A 22053-nucleotide genomic window follows, 5' to 3' on the forward strand; every position below is an offset into this window, starting at 1 on the left:
CCAATAACATTGAAAGCTGTATGCAGCAGTAATAAGATATATGGTAGACTGAAGAAGTAATGTTAGATTTTAGTAGTTTTTGTTATGGGTGGAATGAACAATTTGGCAGCATATTTCACCGCCTGTAAAATTCTAATGTCTTTAAAACAGTGTACACCCCATCAGTGCACTTGGTCAGGTAAACATGTCAGTGAGCAGAACTTAATGCATTTTAAATTGTTTCTGTGCCTTGTTTCCATTTCATGAACATGGTGAGTAGGTAGTTTAACCAAGCTTCTTGTTTGCACCAAGCATAGGAAAAATTGGACCACTTTCTTATGTTGAGCTGTGATACTTGGCAACTTTTAAGCATATTTACATTGAGTGTGGCATGTCCTTGCATAAAAAAACAAAGTTTTACATTAAAATTGAATGCACTATATATTTTTTTATTCTTCATTAATATTTAAACTCTTTTTCAGGCTTCATGCAGTTTATTCAGTCAGTGCCTGTGGCTGAAGTATTGGCTACAGAAGGAAGTATACAGGTGAAATGTAACTTGTAATTTTCTATTTCTATCTTTTCAAAAAAGAACCAATAGTTGAATTCCATTTCATGTCTCCTTTGTTTGCATGAAATGTATTCATTCAGATTAAGCAGCGACACTTCAGATATAATTCAACAATCTTTCATTGTTTCAACAGTGGTTTAGATCCCATAACATCAGCTTTAAATTTTAATATTTCAGAGTATAGGATATAACAAAAAAGCAAAAAAAATGATACTGCAACAGTTCAGTCATTTACAGCAGTACATACTTCATCTGTCAAATCACATTGACTCCTTATCTGAACCTCCTCTGTTGGCTGTACTCCAGTCAGTGTAAACTAGGTCAGCTGATGATGCTCTCTAACTGCTTAAACCTGTTTAAATTTGTCTCATTCTAATTGAAGTAAAAAGGAAACAATTGTTTTGTAATGAATTTAATTATAAAAAGGAATACAATGCATGTGCATTTTAAAACAAAGGATAATCTTTACTGTTGTTTTCATTGGTATTGCTGAAAGTAGCCAAATGTTTTTTTTCCTCAGCTGCTGATTCAAAAGGAAATTTAACCTTGTGTAGAAAGAACTTGTTTATTTTTCTTTCTTCTCACCACCCACCACCACCCATCTTCCAAATGATAGCTTAAGCCACTTTGTACTGCCAGCAAGTTAGTTGTCATTAGTGTCAAGTTTTCAAATAAATGTCCCAAATATTTTTGTCACATTTGCAGTTGTGTATCACTGCTTTTACAAAGCCATTTCATCAATAACTTCTGAATATTCCTTGAATAATAAAACTAAAAATGCATATTCTTTGACAGAATTTGTTTTCTATTTTTAAAATCAAGACTGATATTGACCTGTATTTATGTATAAAGAGACAAGTGTCATGTCTGATTAGCAATTATTTTTATTTGGATAACAAAATAATTTTGTCCTGAAATGCAGTTTAATATTATCCCCAAATCAACCACTCATCCTTGAGGGCATTTACAGAAGAAATGAGTTGCTGCATCCAGGTTTCTTCTCTGTGGTGGAAGCAGCACCAGAAAAGGGTTGAAACAACTTTTTCAGTTTCAGTTTAATTTTCTTTTATCTCAAATTTGCAATATTTGTACTAAAAAAAATCACAATAATATTGTAATTATGGGTATGCCTAACTGAAATCTCTTTTGTAAAGGGAAGAACTTGAGTTGTTAATCCAAAATGCAGATCCAGGAAATCCTTGTATCTTATGCGTTCAATTCTACATTTTCCAGAACTTTTTCAGAAAACATGCCCCAAGTGAAAAAGGGCCCTCTGGTATCAGCGCTGAAGTAATGGACACTTACGTTAAAAGCTGTGGTGAGTATTGTTCTAGTAATATTGTATCTAATATGGTAGTATTGCTAAAAAGTAAAATTTCTCCTTCCTTTAGCATTCTGGGTTGGATCCCAAATTTCCGTTTAAGCTGTAACTTAAGTTATAGGCATTCAGTACAATGTTAGATAGGGTCCTTTTTGAATAAAGAAGAGTGGATTTGATAAAGACATACAACGGTTGTTTTTGTATTATGGATTTTCAATAAGTGTTTGATTAAAATGCTACATAAATGAAAGAATCTAAGACACAAAGATGGAAATTTGTCTTTGGTGGCATGCTTAATATTGTGAAGTTAATGGAAGAGTCTGGAAGGATACAACACAGCTGCCACCATGTTGTTTGTTTAGCAGTTGTGACTGGGGCAAATTTGTAACCTATAGACAGCAAAGTATGTGTATTATTTATTGTCTGTGAGTACCAAATTGTTCCAACACAGCAAATGGTGCACACCTTCACACATCTATACCGCAAGTGATGCTAATTTGTTTTCTAGATTGTGAAGGGTGCCAGTGCATACAATGTTCATGCATAATGAAAGTATGTGTTGATAGACGAATAGTGATAACAGGGCTCACAAGAAAAACTTAATGCAGATAACATGCAGTGGGCATCAGCATTAACTTGCATAAGGGATTCTAATTAGTTATGTGTAAAGTGTTCAGATACTGTTAGATTTACAGAGGGCTTCATGGTGTAGGGTTCTGGTTAGTGTTATTTTTCTAATCTTGTCAAGTCTTTGAAAGTTTATACGGTATAGCAAAAAGAAGCAAAGATTGTGAATTTGCTGTAAGGCTTCACACTCTTGCCCTTAGGCATGGGTGCTATGGTGACCATCCACAAGGAATGAAGAAAAATAGGCAGGATCAAGGGAGGTCCATCAAGTAAAGCTGCTTCCTAGTGAGGCAGAAGGGTCCTTAGCAAGAGGTCAAATCCACCATGGGTGTTGAAGGAGTAAATCATAATGGTGCACCTCATCAGGGAGCAATGCTTTGGAGAAAAACTGTTTCAGTAACTAGGATGCCACATGCAGAACAAGGCCAGAATCCCAAAACCAGTGGCTAAGATCACAGAAGCTAGCAATTTGCATTTTTTCACATCAAAACAAGGGACATCTACAACTTAATGCATTTTGCTGCATTGGAGAGTTCACAGGTGCTCAGTACACCAGAACAGAAGGCATCTCTTGACAGAGCACAGCAGGCAGTACAAGGATGGGGTTTGCTGACTTCCTAATGGGAAAGAGTGCCAATAACTGCACTGCCACTGTGTTGAGGCAGCTATTTTTGACCTTGGAAATGTACCACAACTGTAAGGACTGCCACTTCTTGAATGTGCAACTGACACATATCCAGGTTACTGGCACATATCCAGATGGAGAAACCAATGCTTTATTTTAAATCAGTCACCACACCAGACCAAACTTCTGGCAGGCAAGGACCATCCTCTGACTATTAGCCCTTTGACTCCAGAGTGAAACCCATGCAGAAGCATGTTTTCCACATGACTTTACCTGTACTGGTGTCCTAATATAATACTTCCTACTGTCTGATGCATGGCTGGTGGATGTACTTTTATTGAAGGAGGATACTGATGGCCTTGGAGTGCAATCTCAAGCAGCTTAGGAAGCATGTAAAGGCAATGAAGGGAGTAAATGAGAGATTCAATATGAAGGTTGTGAAAAAGCTTACTACTGAGGGAAAATGAGAAAACAAGGTTAAATGATTTAAATGCTCAATTATAAGCGGTTTTGTTTAAGGTAATAAGTCAGTCAATTAATGAAGGATAACATTTAAGATGAAAGAAATGAAGGTTATGAAATTTTCTTCGTATAGTATTTGACTTTTGGAATGCCATACCACAAGTAGTGGTGGAAGTAAATTCCATGATGCCTTCTAAAAAGGAAGAGGATAAATATTTTGAGAAATAAAAGATGTGTGAGGAGGGTGGGTGAGGGGGAAGGTAAGGCAAAAAAATGGGCTAAAGTGCATAGGACAGAAGGATGTTTGCCCCTCTGTGACTTTTATCCTTTTTGTGAAAAGGGTCTTTAAAAGTAACTTTTTAGTAAAGTGAATCAACCACACTATTCATTGGGTAAATCTTGGAAGCAAGAGGAGAGAGAAATACCCAATCAAATAGCACATTACCAACTTTCATACTTGTGCCTTTTCACATGCAAGAATTTTTAAAAAATCATCTTAAAATTTTCTTTATAATTAACTAAATATTGTTAAAATGCTTAGTAAATTGAGAAGTTTTACCCATATTCAAAAGCCAATCTGATATTTTGCCAAATATCTGGATTAAAACTGTTTTGTCCCAAATCTACATAACCCAGTTGATTAAAGTAAAAGAATGGTCTCAAAACATCTAATAAACATTGTGACACTGGAATCAGTTCTAAATGGCTAAAGATTTATAAAATGAAAAATAAAATTTCTTCTTTATTTTCTTCCAATATTACCACATTTATTACTACAAAAATGAGTTGATTTGACTCCTCAAATTGTATTTATTATTGGATTAGTATTAGTTTTAAATATACTCCATACTTTCTTAAAATATGATTGACCTTTATATGGCTGACCTTTTTAAATATTTATTTATATTAGGGGATGTGGGCGTCATTAGTCACATGAGCATTTATTACCCATTCCTAATTACCCTTGGATAGGTAGTGATGAGTCACATGAAATGGTATGCACTTCTGGTAAGAGTATGCCATGGTAGAGCCACAGTGAACAAACTGTGCAGATGATGGTGTTCTTAAGTGTCCTGTCCTTGATAGGGCTAGAAGCTGTGGGTTTGGAAGGGACTGTCAGAGTAGCCTAGCTGAATAACTGTGGAGCATTTCATAGATGGTGCAAAATACAGCAATGGTCCAACGGTGATGGAGAGAAGGAGTGTTTAGGACAGTAGACAGACTACCAGTCAGTGGGCTGCTTTGTCCTGAGTGTAGGTGAACATTGAATGTTGTTGGAGCTCTGATCATCCAGGCAAGTATTACGTCAAAATCTTGACGTGCCTTTTCGATGGAGGAAAGGTTTTGGAGATGTCAGAAGACGAGTCCCTCATTTCCTGCTCTTGTAATTGGGACTCGGTGATTGTAATGCCATTGATTGTCATGGATAGGCAGTTAGACTCTTTCATTAATTATCATTGCCCAGCAATTCTATGGTTCCAATGTAATTTTACCAATTTGAGTTTATATAGCATCATCTGTCAGGAGCATGCATCAAATATTCAGGTTTGTACTCCCACTATTTTCCATACAGTAATTGGAAAGAGTTTCATGGGGGACCTGCAGCCAAATTTCCTGATGTCATGTAAAACCCCATATCTGGAAGTGTGAATTTGTTAAATTACTAGTCATATATCAAATGAGATTAGTTCTCGATTAAGTTTTTGGGTCTTATTGGCTCATCTGGATACCGTCCTGTTGCAGGCATGGCTAACATTGTATTTATGTTAAGAGCTCTTCTTTGATTGACTAGTAATATTGTTTCCTCATTTGGAGTAAACTCAAAGCAGGGAGACATCAATAGAAAGTTATATTAATTAACACAAGATTAGAATAGATGAGAGTAAAATGGTTAGAATAAGTAGATCAGAAAATATCAGAGAGGAAACTCTGATGAAGAATTTAAGGATCATATGCTGCATGGTTTTTGTGATTATAAATTCAAGGACATCACTTGGCAGGGTGTCATGTTTGTTAAGTTTAAGGATATTCACTAGGTTAGGAATAATGTTTCAATAATGACTATTATCTACAGTATCATAGTGGAATTTTTCCAGTATAGTTATATACAAAATGGGAGTTTTCCTGAAATTCAGTATTAACTATTGTATTTCTGTGTTCAATGTTCTCTAAAGATCTTTAATTTTTTTTGACAGCTGGATATTGTGTGATTACATACATACTTGGAGTTGGAGATAGGCATTTGGATAACCTTCTATTGACAAAGACAGGCAAGTTTTCTGGAAGTATCCCACTTCAACCTCTGCAGTCCAGAATCTGTATCATTTTTATATATGCTTTACAGCCTGCTTTCTTCTTATTTCTAAAATGCATTGCTATGTGCTTGATGCAGTTATACCTGATTTCAGTTGAATATTTGGTTTATCTTAAAATTAGAATCAGTTTAAATAAAAGTTCAGCAGAGGGCACTGCATGCCTATTATGTAACAGTAAAAAGTGGTGTAACAGATTCCTGCTGTTTTTCTATAAATCTGAATTGCATGTTTACACAGGCCTGAAAATATCGAACAGATAAATAAATCCCAAATCAATGAAAGGATCTAATACAAAAATCCTATGTATGTGTTTGAGTTGGGGTGGGAAAAGTAATACTTCGTATTGATTTTAATCTTGATTTATAGATGTGCAAATGTTACATTGGCAGTCATTTTTAACCTTCAAGGTTTTCTTTCATGTAGACGTGACCATGCTAACTCTTGTTACATAAATATATATCTAGAATATATGAGAGTGTTTACCTTGAAAGAGGAAAACTAGACATCCTAACAAAGAGATTTTTTTGTTTGGGAAAATTTCAGTTATCTTTTTGTACTTTATAGCTCTTGGTGTTTTTTCTTAATTCACAACTTTTTCCCCAATTTTCAGGAGGAAACCACTTTAGAATATAGAAACATGTAATGAATATTTGACTTATGGTGCAGCATTATATATATTCAGTTGTGCCTTATTTTGATATGCTGGAGTTTAAATGATTGATCCCTACAACTGCAATCCATCAGTTTTGTGCGATTATGTTTGTCAGCATTTATAGTAAACCGCTTTGTATGAAAGATCTTCTCAGAAGTCTCCTGAGAATAAACTGACAGTTCTGGCTAAACACCACAGGGACCATGTTTTCATGCTGTCCCCCTTCAAGCAGGTTTTGAAGGCCACCTGATGCCAGATAATGGAACATGTTGGACAGGTTTTAAAGAAAAAGGTTGCATTTTTGCATATCTGTTCTTTTCTAAAACACCTTCTTCCCTACTTTTTGATTTGAATGCAATGCTTTTTTGATAAAGCCCTGAAGTATTTTGATTTACTAGTTCCTTGACATAGGCTCTGAACAAATGCACCCTGATTTGCAGTGTTTTTCCTTAGTGTTTTGATATAATGTTTTTTTTCATTACTTGTTTTGACACTGACCACATTGATGTATAGCACAGTCTTTTAATTATAAATCTTTTAACATTATAGTTTATTTTGTTTAAACTATCCTTATCCGTGTTTTTATTCCTTACTTGCTCTACTTCATTATTTATTTAAATACCTGGATAAAGAAAATCCGTGGGTCACCATGAGCTCAGTTGACTGAAATGCTGACAGTTAACATTGAATTTTTTGCAATCTTTTTTCTGTGTAGCTAGTGTTAAATTAGTACCCAAGGGAAATGTGCAGAACTATCGGGCAGCACTTATTTCTGGAGGGATTTTTGCTTGAGTGCTCAGAATGAGCTTATCACTCAAGATTGGCAAAAGCAGGAACTGTGTAATGGAGAAAATACTTGGCTGTACAAAGGAAAAGTTACTGGTTGGGTGGTCAAGTCTGTACTTGATCTGTAAAGCACAAACAGATCAACATTCTAGTGTTTCATATTTTGCATGCTGTAGGTTAAGATGAATCTTCACAATGTCGCAGCAGTTCTTTTGCAGTTTGGGGTGAAATTGATTTGTTAAAAATGAGAGGGAGATGAAACCTGTCTGGGAAAGATTATTTTCTCATTTTGCCGGAGGGTTTGCTGAATTGAATAAGGAGTAGAATTGATTGCAAGTGTAAAAAAAAACACAGCAGGGCTACCATGAACTGCTAATAAATTTGAAAGAAAGAAAGATTTTTTTGAATACTTATATTTTGCACACAAGATATCATGTAAGGTTTTAGTTCGTGACTAGAGGCTATAAATATTGGGCTACATTACTCTTGTTTTCTTGGCAGAAGGGCCATAAAATGAAACTCCAGGAATTGTACTCCCAAAATACTGTAATACCTATGCATGCAATGCAATGCAAACTGAACTGTGTGTAAGATATAAAGTTTACTTGTTTAGCATTATTAGGGACATTGTGCTTGAAGTTTGGTAATGTGCCAACTGCCAATTTTCTTCAACTGATAATGTTCCATTGCATTTTGAAGTTGTGCTGTTCTTATTTAGTTTTCATTATTTGTGATACTGCAGGGAAATTGTTTCACATAGATTTTGGATATATTTTGGGTCGTGACCCTAAGCCTCTTCCACCCCCTATGAAGTTGAGTAAGGAAATGGTGGAAGGGATGGGCGGAATGCAGAGTGAACAGTACCAAGAATTCCGTAAACAGTGTTACACTGCTTTCCTGCACCTGAGAAGGTAATTTACTTGCTTTTCGGAATATTGCTAAAGTTGTACTTTCTCAAAGTACAAGTACTTTGAGAAAGGTCCTTGAATGGCATTCGTAACTGTAAATTTTAATACCTCCAGTTAAACTAAAGTCAAGTGGCAATAAGAAGTTAATTAATACAGATTGTAAAGAAAAATATCCATTTAATAGACCTCTAACATTCTCATAAAAATCCAAAAGTGTTTCATAACTAGATGCCCTTTTGAACATAGAACAAATATACAGCGGCATGCAAAAGTTTGGGCACCCCTGGTCAAAATTTCTGTTACTGTGAATAGTTAAGTGAGTAGAAGATGAACTGATCTCCAAAAGTCATAAAGACGAAACATTATTTTCAACATTTTAAGCAAGATTAGTGTATTATTTTTGCTTTGTACAATTTTAGAGTGAAAAAAGGAAAGGAGCACCATGCAAAAGTTTGGGCACTCCAAGAGATTTGAGCTCTCAGATAACTTTTACCAAGGTCGCAGACCTTCATTAGCTTGTTAGGGCTATGGCTTGTTCACAGTCATCGTTAGGAAAGGCCAAGTGATGCAAATTTCCAAGCTTTATAAATACCCTGACTCCTCAAACCTTGTCCCAACAATCAGCAGCCATGGGCTCTTCTAAGCAGCTGCCTAGCACTCTGAAAATTAAAATAAATGATGCCCACAAAGCAGGAGAAGGCTATAAGAAGATAACAAAGGGTTTTCAGGTAGCTGTTACCTCAGTTCGTAATGTATTTAAGAAATGGCAGTTAACAGGAACAGTGGAGGTCAAGTTGAGGTCTGGAAGACCAAGAAAACTTTCCAAGAGAACTGCTTGTAGGATTGCTAGAAAGGCAAATCAAAACCCCCGTTTGACTGCAAAAGACCTTCAGGAAGATTTAGCAGACTCTGGAGTGGTGGTGCACTGTTCTGCTTTGCAGCGACACCTGCACAAATATGACCTTCATGGAAGAGTCATCAGAAGAAAACCTTTCCTGCGTCCTCACCGCAAAATTCAGCATCAGAAGTTTGCAAAGGAACATCTAATCAAGCCTGATGCATTTTGGAAACAAGTCCTGTGGACCGATGAAGTTAAAATAGAACTTTTTGGCCGCAATGAGCAGAGGTATGTTTGGAGAAAAAAAGAGTGCAGAATTTCATGAAAGGAACACCTCTCCAACTGTTAAGCACGGGGGTGGATCGATCATGCTTTGGGCTTGTATTGCAGCCAGTGGCATGGGAAACATTTCACTGGTAGAGGGAAGAATGAATTCAATTAAATACCAGCAAATTCTGGAAGCAAACATCACACCGTCTGTTTAAGAAAAAAAAGCTCTCACAGTCCCCTGACCTAAACATCATCGAAAATCTGTGGATAGACCTCAAAAGAGCAGTGCATGCAAGATGGCCCAAGAATCTCACAGAACTAGAAGCCTTTTGCAAGGAAAAATGGGCAAAAATCCCCCAAACAAGAATTGAAAGACTCTTAGCTGGCTACAGAAGGCATTTACAAGCTGTGATACCTGCCAAAGGGGGTGTTACTAAGTACTGACCGTGCAGGGTGCCCAAGCTTTTGCTTCGGGCCCTTTTCCTTTTCTGTTATTTTGAAACTGTAAAAGATGAAAATAAAAAAAGTAATCTTGCTTAAAATATTAAAGAAATGTGTCATCTTTAACTTTATGCCTTTTAGAAATCAGGTCATCTTTTACTCGCTTAGCTATTCACAGTAACAGAAATTTTGACCGGGGTGCCCAAACTTTAGCATGCCACTGTAGAGCGTAGAAAAGTACAGCACATGAACAAGCCCTTTGGCCCACAATGATGCCAAATTAAACCAATCCTATCTGCCTACACATAATCCATATCCCCCTATTACCTGCATGTCCTTGTGTCTGTTAAACGTCACCATTGTATCTGCTTTGTACCACCACCCCACTTGGCAGCATGTTGCAGGCACTTGTCACTCTGTGTTTTTAAAAAAAATAACTTGCACATCTCCTTTAAACTTGCCCCCTCTCACCTTAAGTGTGATCATTCTTATAACACAGGTAAAAGTGGCCTCCTACAGTTTGCATAGCATAAATGTGCAATTAACAATGAGATAACTGGCCTGGTAATCTATTTTTGTGGTGCAGTGGGGGTCCTTTTCCTCCCAGCTGAAAGAGGGTATGTAGCCTAGGTTTATAATGTTTCTTGGGAAGAAACATCTCAATAAATGCAGCACTCCCTTTGTTGTACAACAGTTCTGGTCAGTGAAGTAGGCCTAAGCAATCATTAAGCAACTTGTTTAAGTATCTATGCACAGTATGAACATGACACAAAAATAAATTCCAGCAAGAAATAACATTCCAAACCAAACCTATAAATAAACCATTTAATTTGTTATTGATCAGTATGATATATTTGACTTTATCACAATACTCCTGTATAGAACATAGAACTGTATAGCACAGTACGGGCCCTGTTTCAACCTATGTTCCCAGGCCAGAAATGGCTAACAGGAAAGGGCATAATATTAAGGTGATAGTTGGAAGGTACGGGGGGATATCAGAGGTAAGCATTTTTACACAGAGTGGTGGGTGCGTGGAATGTGTTGCCAGGGGTGCTGGTAGAGGGAAGTACATTAGGGACATTTAAGAGACTCTTAGTCACATGGATGATAGAAAAATGGAGGGGTATGTGGGAGGGAATGGATAGATTGATCTTTGAGTAGGTTAAAAGGTCGGCACAACATCATGGGCCAAATGGCCTGTACTGTGCTGTAATGTTCTACGTTCAACACCTTCCACCTCCACCAATCTGTGGCAGTGTCTGAACATCCTTCTGGCTCCTTGTGGATTTAGGACATCTCTCCTACTTTTCATTATAGTGCAGGTTCACAAACCTTGGCTCTCTTCTACGTATTGCCATTTTCATTGCCTTACCAGGTGGAAGAAGGTTTCGATAGGTGCAGTTGTGAGACGAGGAACATGAGGGAATTTGAAAATAAAGATGAGAATTTAAAATTGAGAATTTAAAAACACTGAACTCAATTTGCAAGTCAGTGGTATAAAATAAAAAATGCAGTTCAGGCAGCATCTGTGGAGAGAATCATAGCATTACTCTTTCAGATCAAAGGCCCTTCATCAGAACTCGGGAAGAGAGAAAACATAGTTTTCAGTAGCAGAGAAAGTGAAGTAGGGATTGATAGGACAATGGGAATAATTCTGCTGGAAGAGGACAGGGATACCATGAAGATGAGTTGTAGGCATTATATGGTTGATGGGTTAATGTGGGCAGTTAGAGTGAGAGATAAAGAACTAAGCTAAAGCACGAGGACAGTCAGAGAGTAAGAATATAAACAAAAGAACATATAAGTTGAAAAATGAATAGCTGTCAGACATGCCCAGCAACCCAAGTTGTGCTGATGGAGAGAGAAAAACTGACCAATGTTACAGATGGATAAGATACAGCAGAAGTATAGAGACAGATACCGACAGAGGAAGAGAGTTAGCCAAAGTTGGATATTGAGTTCAAAAGGCTGCAATGTGCTGCAGATGAGGAGCTAACATTGAACCACATTTTGACAGTGCAGGCAACCACAGGCAGATAGGTCAGAATGGAAGTGGGATGGAGAATTAATGCAGCAGGTAAGAGAGCACAGAATGAACACAGATGCTTCACAACGTGGTCACTGAATCTGACTTTCAATTCTCCAACGTAGAAGAGATGTTTCTCCATTGTGAACACTGAATGCGGATAGTGCACTAGATTGGAAGTGCACGTGAGTTATTGCTACACTTGGAAGGACTGTTTGGATGCTTGGATGGTGGGAAGGGAAGAGGTAAAAGGACTGGTTTTGCATCTCCTGTGGTTGGATGGGAAAGTCCATGAGAGCAGAAGTGGTTGGTGGGGAACAGAGGAGCAAACTGGAGAGTCAAGAGGAGAATAGTCCCTTCAAAATGCTGAAACAGGAGGGGAGAGGAAAATGTCTAGTGATCGAATCTCATTGAAACTGGCAGAGTTGGTGCAGTCTGTATGCACAGATGTGATAGATGAATGAGACCTGGTATGAGTTTGGATAAGGTAACTGTTTTGAATAATCTCAGCTTTACAGAGAGTAGAATGACGGAAGCTCTAAGGAGTGTATTGGAGTAATCAAAGCTGGAGGTAATAGATAAGGGTTGGGAGTTTCAAGTTCCCAGGAGAGAACATCACCAATAGCCTGTCTTGGTTGAACCACGCTGATACCACAGCCAAGAAAGCTCACCAGCCCCTCTGCTTCCTCGAGGCTAGATAAATTTGGCATGTCCCCTTTAATCCTCACTGGGATGCATCATAGCTTGGTATGACAACTCCTCTGTCCTTGACCACGAAAATGCAGAGAGGTGTGGACACAGCTCAGCACATCATGGAAACCAACCTCCCCTCCAGGGACTCTGTCTATACTTCTCGCTGCTTTGGTAAAGCAGCCAACATAATCAAAGACCCCAGACATTCTCTCTTCTCCCCCCTCCCATGGGGCAGAAGATACAAAAGCCTGAAAGCACGTACCACTAGGCTCAAGGACAGCTTCTATCCCGCTGTTATAAGATTATTGAATGGTTTCCTTGCATGATACAATGGACTCTTGACCTCACAATCTACCTTGTTGTGATCTTGCACCTTACTATCTGCCTACACTGGACTTTCCCTGTACTGTAACACTCTATTCTGCACTCTGCTATTGTTTTTACCTTATGTTACTTCAATGCACTGTTGTTATGAATTGATCTGTATGGACAGTATACAAGACAAGATTTTTAACTGCACCTCTGTGCATGTGACAATAATAAACCAATTTACTAATGTAATTTACCAATAAGCATGACCTGTGAATTAACACTTGTGATAGTTCAATCATCTCTCCAATAGGGACAGCAGTCACAATTTTTTTATAGCTTGATATGTGAAAAAGATCTTCCTTTCTTATGAATTCAATGTACACTATTCTTCGACTATGTCACCAAAATATTTATTCTTTTTCCAGATACTCTAATCTAATTCTGAATCTTTTCTCACTGATGGTGGATGCCAACATTCCAGATATTGCTCTGGAGCCTGATAAGACTGTGAAAAAGGTAAGCACTTCAGTTACCAATTGAAATTGTGATTATTTATAGTTATTCTTAAAGAAAAAAGTAACAAATGAAATTTTTCAATTTTTGATTTGGATTCAAATCAAAATTGGTGTATTCATCATTTAAAACCTCTTGTGCAAGATTGATTTGAAACTTTGTGAAAATGTAATCCCTCTTGAATGTTTTTTCATGTTCTACAAAATACATTTTCTTGCTGCTCTGTAGAACAAGTGAGTTAGATGAAGTCCTAAAACAAGGCATTTGTCTTTTTAATGTTCTGTTTTATAATAATTTTGTTCCTTCTCTCAATACAGAATTGTTACCCTCACAAAAATAAAATTTTCATTTATTCCTTTTTTTCCATGATTCATACTGTGGCCACTGCTTCATAAGGGGAATAATTTAGATTTTTAAATTATTATTAATTATAAAGGTGCGGTAGCTGCCACATGTACTTTTGTGCTCAGTGAATATTTAGAGGGAAGCAGTACATCTCATTGCTTCCAACTTGAGTGAGCCTGAAGCAAGTTGACTCTTTAAAAAAAAATGAAAAAAAACTGCATATATTATGCAGTGTAGGTTATCTTCAGAGTATCATGATTGTCTTGAACAGCTGTAATCCTTGTGATGTCTGGGGAGAATTACAGGATTTTTGGCCAGAAGATGATTAAGGAATGTCTATGCAAGTGCAAGTCGGGACATCATGTGATTTGGAGGTTCTTTTATTTTTGGGAGTTATAATACAAGGGTCGGACCCATTAGGGACTAAATGATAATCTGTGCATGGAGTCAAAGGATGTGGGAGAGGTTTTAAATGAGTACTTCTCATCTGGATTCACTATGGAGAAGGACTTTGCAAATAGAGAATTTAGGGACAGGGGTGGTGGAATTATGAAAGAAATTACCATTAAAAGGAAGAGGCATTAGATTCATTAGTGGGCTTGTAGGTGAATAAAGCCACAGGGGCTTATAAATCCACAGGATGTCTCGCAGGCCACTATAGGAAGCAAGAGGAGATTCCCGGAACTCCTGACTTGTTTTCTAATACCCTCTCTAAAGAGGTGCCAGATGATTGTAGGACAGTGAATGTAGTGTCACTATTCAAGAAGGGTAGCAGGAATAAACTGGGTAATTATAGCTTAAGTCTAACATGAGTGGTAAGGAAATTATTGTAAGAAATTGGAAGGATAGTATAAATTGACACTTGGAGAGGCTGGGATTAATCAAGGGTAATCAGTATGATTTTGTTAAGGGAAGATCCTAACAAAATGAATTGATTGAATTTTTTGTGGAGATGACTTGATGTTTCTGTGAAGGTACTGCAGTTGACGTAGTCTGCTGTCCCCCAGCATTCTGGCACCTCTTCTGTGGCCAGAAAAATTACTAACACTTCTGTACACTGACTCTATTTTATCTGCTACTTTGACAAATGCAACTCCTATGCTTATCTCCAACACTTCAAATTGTATCTTATCAAGTTGACCATTGAATTGAGTTAAATTGGGATTGTTGAATCTGAAATAAATGTCCTAGTCAGCATCATTTTCCAAAGCACTTCTCGCAAGTGGCCTCCTGCAGTAAGCCAGTCGCCTGTTCCTTTCACAGACAGCAGTCTTTATTCATGCAGCTCTCCTTATAATTTCAAACAGATTGCTGCTTTAGGTTACATTTGAAAACAGCTTGAAGGCTGGTTCTCGTTTATATTCATGATTACTATAACCTTACACTTTTTACTCTCAGATTATGGCTTCTATTCCCTAACATCCAGCATATTATGCTGGTGCTTATTGTCATGTGGAATGAATTAATTTGTCCCAACACTGGCCTCCTATCACAAAATGGCTACTGGGTTATCCACTTTTGGCACTATTGGCCAATGATGCTTGTAAACATTTCAGCTTGTGTTCTAGATTTCAGCATGCTTAGGGTGAGAGATTTCACTTCCAGTTAAAGTTACAAAGGGTTTCTTAATAACTTGTGAAAAATAAAATGTAGCCCTTCTGGATAGAAATCCTTGTGAAAGTGAAGATGACTTTGATGTCCATAGTGCAAAAATTATGATTAAGCCATGTTTATGTGGTAGCACAGATGTAAGAGGTGATCACTGTACCAGCTTACTTTCATTAGTCTACTACAGAAATCTGGCATGTTAAAAATTTAAGCATTGATCTAGACCAGCTGAATAAAAAATGGAAAGCCACCAGTGCTAGCAATGTGTAAGACAGGTATTGTAGCAGAGCATACTGGGTGTAAAGAAATTGTAACACATTTTTGTAAATAATAAAATAGGATAGGATGGTTCTGAATATTGAGTGATTTTTTTGATTGTTGACTTAATTATAGAATGGAACTTTATAAAAATGGTTTTGCTTTGATCACCTATCTAATGTTTCATCTCTGGGAAGTTTGAAGTGGATTGGAATTGGTGTTGTGATGGGTAGAGGAAGGAGAGTAACAGTTTGAAAATACAAACGCTTTCCCATATTTCTAATTTCCAATGTGAAACAAGATTATTGAAATTATTTTCTAGTGTTATGGTAACACGTTCTTGATGTTCTTTCTTGCCATGTAGATAAATAGATGATGCAACTTAACGTTAAGAATCAAGAGTATGGGTCTTGTTTCAAAGCACAACTGTTGTACTTCCATATGTTGCCTTGAACCTGTCAGTAGAGCTATTTCAGGATGAACAAGAATATTTTTCTGTCAATTTTTCTAAATATTTTCTGACACTACTCCATACATTATTAATAGCATTCTGCATTTTTTTTTTGTTACTGAATTCTACGTAATTACCTGTTTTTATTCATTAAAGGCATTTGTTTTTACTAATTTTACAGTTCACTTTATTTTTTCAGATTTTTGTAGAGCATTAGCTATCACATTTATTCAGCAGCTTTAGAATGAAGCTGTCTGACATGCTATGGAGGCATGGTAGGTTGGTCAGTTAAACAAACACTATATGTCATATTATGATATGACATGTAACTCAGCTAGTGCTTTGATTTATTGTGGTACTGAATCTAAATATAATTGACAATGAATTTGTGTGTTTAGGTATTGTTAGGTATACACAGTTGCCAGCTTATTAGTAAGATGTGTTTATAATTAAGGTTTTCCACAAATTTCAAGGTTTTTTAACATGATTTCAATCTGCTGGGATAATCGGAAAAAAGACAAATGCAGAACTTTAATTGTTTCCGAATAAAATTAACTTTCTCACCATTGTTGTAACATATCTACTGGTTGATATTGAACCAATAGAGCTGAAAACTTCCACAAGCATGAAACAATGCAGTTTTACAACTCTACAAAATCTACCATTTAAGAATTTTTAAAAATTGTGCTAATGTACAAGAAATTAACTTCCATCAGAAGTAAGAAAAGTTAGCAATCAAATGTTTTAATTTACCAAAGAGAGGGAGAGATGGACATAAAAGGGGATGTTTGTGAGAAACTGAAATCAAGAGAGATTGAATAACCCAAAAGATGGTGGTGTTGGCTGTGAGAAGGTGTTGAAGACTCTTAACTGCAGATGATCTGTCAAGAAGGGAATGTAAATGCAAAGAGATGATTGATGACAGATGAAAAGAAAAGCCATGCTGTAATGGTGGGGTACAAAACCTGATTCTCCCTGGAAATCTGAAGTTACAGAGAATGCTGGAAAATCTCAGTAGATTAAGTGACATCTTTGGAGAGACAAAAACTGAATTTACAAATTGATGACCTTTCATCACAACAGGGCAATTCTGACTCAAACCAGAAAGGTTAGCGATCTGAAATTATTAAGTCTTGAAGGAGTAATTGGAGAATGAAATGTTCTTCGTCAAGCTTAAGTTGAGCTTTTTTAGAACAATGCTAGGAGCAAAAGATAGGATAAGAATTAGAAATAAAGTGACAGGCATCTGGAAGCTCAGGGACACCCAAGGTCAAAGTCGAGTTTATTGTTGTATGCACAGGTACAATGGAAAATATACTTGGTTCTGCAGGTTGGTTCAAGAACCAAAATGATTGAAGGGAAGTAGCTGCTCTTGAATCTGATGATGTGGGACTTCAGGCTTCTGTACCTCCTGCCTCATGGTAGCTAGGAGAAGATGGCATGGCCCGGATGGTGGGGATTTTTGATGATAGGTGTTGGCTTCTTGTGGCAGCACCTCATGTAGTTACTACCGACAGTGGTGAGGGATACACCCATGATGTATTGGGCTAAGTCCACTACTCTCTGCAGCTTCTTGCATTCCTGTGCATTCAAATTTGCCATACCAAACCTCAATGCAACCATTCAGGATACTTTCAGCAGTATATCTGTAGAAGTTTGTTAGACTGTTTGGTGACATGTTGAACCTCCTTAACCTTCTAACCCTTGCCATCTGAGCTAGAAATTCTGTAAAGAATTCATCCAATGCATCCACTGCATTCTCCAGTGTAAAGAAGACCACATTGTGAGCACTAAATGTAGTACATTAAAATGGAAGTGTGTGCATGCTGCTTCACTTGGAAGGATTGTTTGGTAAGCTGGTCCGATAAGTTAGGACACATGGGATCAAAGGTGAGCTGGTTAATTGGATCCAAAATTGGCTTTGTGATAGGAGGTAGAGGATAGTGGTGTACGGCAGGGATCGGAGCTAGAACCCTTGTGGCTTGTGATATATCAATGACTTGGATGTGAATATAGGAGGTATGATGAATAAGCATGCGGATGGCATGAAAGTTGGTGATGTTTTAGATAGTGAGGAAAGTTGTCTAAGGTTACAGTGGGATATGAAATGTTGGGCAGAGTGTTGGCAGATGGAATTTAATGCCAATGAGTGTGAGGTGATGTATTTTGGGAAGTCAAATATGGGTAAATGGTAGGGCACAAAGGAATGTGATGAACAGAGGAACCTTGGAGGTTCATGTCCATAGTTCCCTAAAAGTGGCAACACTGAGGGTGATGGTGAAGGCATATGGCATAGGTTGGGGCATAGAGTATAAAAGTTGGGATTTTATGTTGCAACTTTACAAACCATTGGTTAGACTACACTTGAATATTTTGTGCAGTTCTGTTCACCACACTATAAGAAGGATATGATTGCACTGGAGAGAATGCAGAAGAAATTTTTCAGCGTTTTGCCTAGATCGGAGAACTGTTAAGGGAGAGATTGGATAGGCTGGGCTTGTTTTCCCCAGAGTGAGGGAGACTGAGGAATGACCTAATAGAAGTATATAAACTTATAAGAGGCATAGATAAGGTAGATACCTTTTTCTTAAGGTAGGGGTATCAAAAACAAAAGGGCATCAGTTTAAGGTGAGAGGAAGGGATTTTAAAGGGGATTTGAGGGGAAAGTTTTTACACAGGTGTAAACTGGCAGAGGAGGTGGTCGAGTTTGATACAAACACTATGTTTAAGAGAGGCGCACAGATTGGTAAAGCATAGAAAGATAGGGAACTGGTACGGGCAAATGGGTTTAGTGTAGATGGGCAAAAAGGTGGGCTTGGATGTGGCTAGCTGAATAGCCTGTTTCTGTGCTGTGCAACACAGTGACTTGATTAGCCACTATATCTCCTCTATCTTTCAGTCCATATGAAGGGTCTTGACCCCATTTGTCGACTGTTCATTTCTGTCGACAGATGCTGCCTGAACCACTGTGTTCCTCCAGCATTTTGTTTGTTGATACAGATTCCAACATCTGTAGTCTCTTGTGTCTCCAGATTATTTCATTTGGTATCAAGGTATTGCAGGGCTACAGACCAAGAAGTGTGACGTGAAAGTAATTTGAAGTCCACTTTTGGCCTCCTGTCCCATAAATTTCTGATTCTTAACATGCCAAACTGTAATTTGAAAAGCCATGCTTTCAACAGAGCTGGAGCACCAAGCCCCTGTGATTAGTGCAGCTATGTACAAAGACAGTTTGATCTTGATCATGACTCAAAATATTGGCAAATAAATAGAATCTTTGCATTTGTTTTATTTAGTACCATATCTTAAGAAGAGAATACTGAACTTAGTGCTTGAATTTTCAACTTGGGTTTGATCCTGACCTCAGATACTGTCATTGTGGAGTTTGCAGATTCTCTCTATGACCATATGAGGTTCCTCTGGTTTCCTTTCACACCCCAAAGATTTGCAGGTAGTTGGCCACAGTAAATTGTGCTTAATGTAAGAAGGTAGCTGGCTGACAGAGTAGGTTATACGGAAATAAGGGGGATTGGATTTGGATCTAAGAGCTAGTATAAACTTAATAGACCGAATGGCCTCCCCTTGTGGTTTTAAAAGAGTATGAGGAAATAACAAAGTTTGAAAGCTGGGGATGGAAGTGATATGTTTGTCTCTGTATATTGTCATTCTACATATAGGTGCAGGACAAATTCCGCCTGGATCTTTCTGATGAAGAGGCAGTTCATTACATGCAGAGCTTGATAGATGAAAGTGTGGGTGCCTTGTTTGCTGCAGTAGTGGAACAAATACACAAATTTGCTCAGGTGGGTACCAAAAAAAAACTAACTTTGTTTTATTCTTCAAAAGTTGAACCCTGTTATGGTTATTATCAGCAGAATCATCATGTTAATCATGTAGAAGTATTATTCCATTGAAACAGCACACAGGACTTCCTTGATCAGAAGGCTTTTTCCTCCAAATTTTTCCCTGTATAATGTCACATTTTGTTCATTTTCTCATTGACAGTTGTGCCTTATGAATTTGGAATGTCTTGAAGTGTTTGTGACAATGAAGGAAATGTTTCATTCTTGACTCTTCTGGTTTTTTATAATCACAACTTTCTTAGTGGGCTTGTAATACAAATTTTTTTTCTGTCTTATTTTTGCTTTTTTTTTTGATTCTGCTTAAAGGGCCTGCATTTCAGATCGTAGTTAATACCACCTGCCTGGTTTAAAATAGCACTGAAGGCGGTTTGTTTCCAGTGATTTGTCATTAGGCTTCTATTCTAAGGCTACTCTGGAAAATATGAAGCCTGTGGGAAAACTAAGTTCTGAAATGTGAAAGTGTTAGGATGAAGGATACTTAAACTAGTTTGTTTTAGAAAGGCCTGTGGCTCCAACAACCCAGTGTGGAAGTCTCTTCCATGAACTACTTATTCCAAATGTAAAAAAAGGTCCATCAACATTACATGTACCTTTTTAGTTTGTGTCCTTACTAAAGACTGCAATTAATTATTTTGCTGTAGTTAGATTATCTATTTCAATATAATCAATATTGTATGTAAAATGTTGAGCGATTTTAATTACAAACCCCTTTCTTCTGCTGTGATATTTTAGTGTTTATCTAATTTCTTAAGTATCATCATTAACTCTCTTAGGAGAGGTAATGTGAAAAAATGATGTACTTCATTAATAGATGTAAAGCATTAAACAGTGGTACTTAGATGTTACTGTACATTGAAATTAGCCCAGATCACACTTTCTGTCTGAGCACTGTTTAAGATAGAAATCATCTCCAGTATTAGTTAATAGACACCCTAAATTTGAGAACACTATGAAAGTTAATTTACAGCATTTTCAGCTTTTAGTTGGTTTGAGTACCATAGATATAATGAAAGGAATTATAATGTAGCAGACTGGTTATGAATTTCTAGATGACTAAGCACTCTTCATTATTTTTCTCTTTATAGTACTGGAGAAGATAGATTCCATCTGTAAAGGCTAAGCAGAACATAATCTTTGAAGAGGAATATCATCTGTTGCAAATTTTGATCTTTACCACATAAGAGCAAATTCAACTATGGGCAAAATTCTGCACTGAAATTTGCACAACAAAATATTTTGAGTGACTATATTATTAATAGTGCTAATGATTCCAGTGGCCAATATGAAAGAAAATTGAACCAATTTGTTCTGAAGCATGCCAGAGAAAACTTTTGCAAAGTTATTTTCTTATGATAGGTCTGAGAAATGTATTCCAAATAAACAGTGCTGTATATTGTAGCAGATATATAGCTTTGTGACTTTTGCCATTTAATTATAGTGAAAATACCAAAAAAAAATTCTGCAGTTGAATGGTGGTCATGAATATATTGTAAATATATTCATATTGTTACTGCCTCAAATGTATCTTTCACATTTGTTACAAACTGTTTTACACAATAAATTATCAACTTCTGTAAAGAGCTTTCTTTTAAATGCATTCATCTGTGGTACAATCAAGCAAAAATGGATATTGAGTTGCAAAGCAGTGTTTTTTTTCTTATGAATTTAATCACTTCCATCAGCACTGTATATAGGTCAATAAATAATGTAAATAATTTGATTTGAGCAGCTTTTACACCATGCAGATTTTATCTGGTGTCCATATAAGTTTGGAAAACAATTCCTGGATGTTGGAGGCTAATTATCTTTGTCCAATAACCATAACAAGGAATTCCATGGGGAGAGCATGCTTGGCACAGCTATCTGCAGGTGCTTCATCAATGATTGTTTCCACTATCAGGAGGAAAGTGAAGCTATTCACTTGTACAGAACATAGTGCCATTGAGCTTTCTCATACAATGAACTAACCCGTGCCTGTATCCAACAAAACTTGACCAACAGACAGGCTTAGAGTAATATTAGCAATTAACAGCAACCCAGCACAAGTGGCAAGCAATCACTATCTTCAAAAAAAAAGGCACCTGGACCTGACATTCAATGACATTCTCATCCCTGACCCCCATTAACAGTCTGGAAAAGAATCACCATTGACAGGCAACTGAATTGGACTACATCAGTTTAAAAAA

At 37.1% G+C, this 22053-nt stretch overlaps 1 protein-coding gene across 1 annotated transcript in view; it reads left to right on the plus strand.

Moving 5' to 3' along the window:
* pik3c3 (phosphatidylinositol 3-kinase, catalytic subunit type 3) overlaps positions 1–21581 on the plus strand; it is a 90283-nt gene extending 68702 nt beyond the window's left edge. The window contains exons 19-25 of the mRNA XM_052036947.1: positions 462–526; positions 1784–1868; positions 5781–5855; positions 8081–8249; positions 13255–13345; positions 19682–19807; positions 20953–21581. Of these exons, the coding sequence (XP_051892907.1) occupies positions 462–526; positions 1784–1868; positions 5781–5855; positions 8081–8249; positions 13255–13345; positions 19682–19807; positions 20953–20967 (626 nt within the window). The 3' untranslated portion in view covers positions 20968–21581. The remainder of the gene's footprint in view (positions 1–461; positions 527–1783; positions 1869–5780; positions 5856–8080; positions 8250–13254; positions 13346–19681; positions 19808–20952) is intronic.
* Positions 21582–22053: the final 472 nt, after the last annotated feature.

This window comes from Pristis pectinata, chromosome 2 (assembly GCF_009764475.1).
Source record: "Pristis pectinata isolate sPriPec2 chromosome 2, sPriPec2.1.pri, whole genome shotgun sequence".
Lineage (NCBI taxonomy): Eukaryota > Metazoa > Chordata > Chondrichthyes > Rhinopristiformes > Pristidae > Pristis > Pristis pectinata.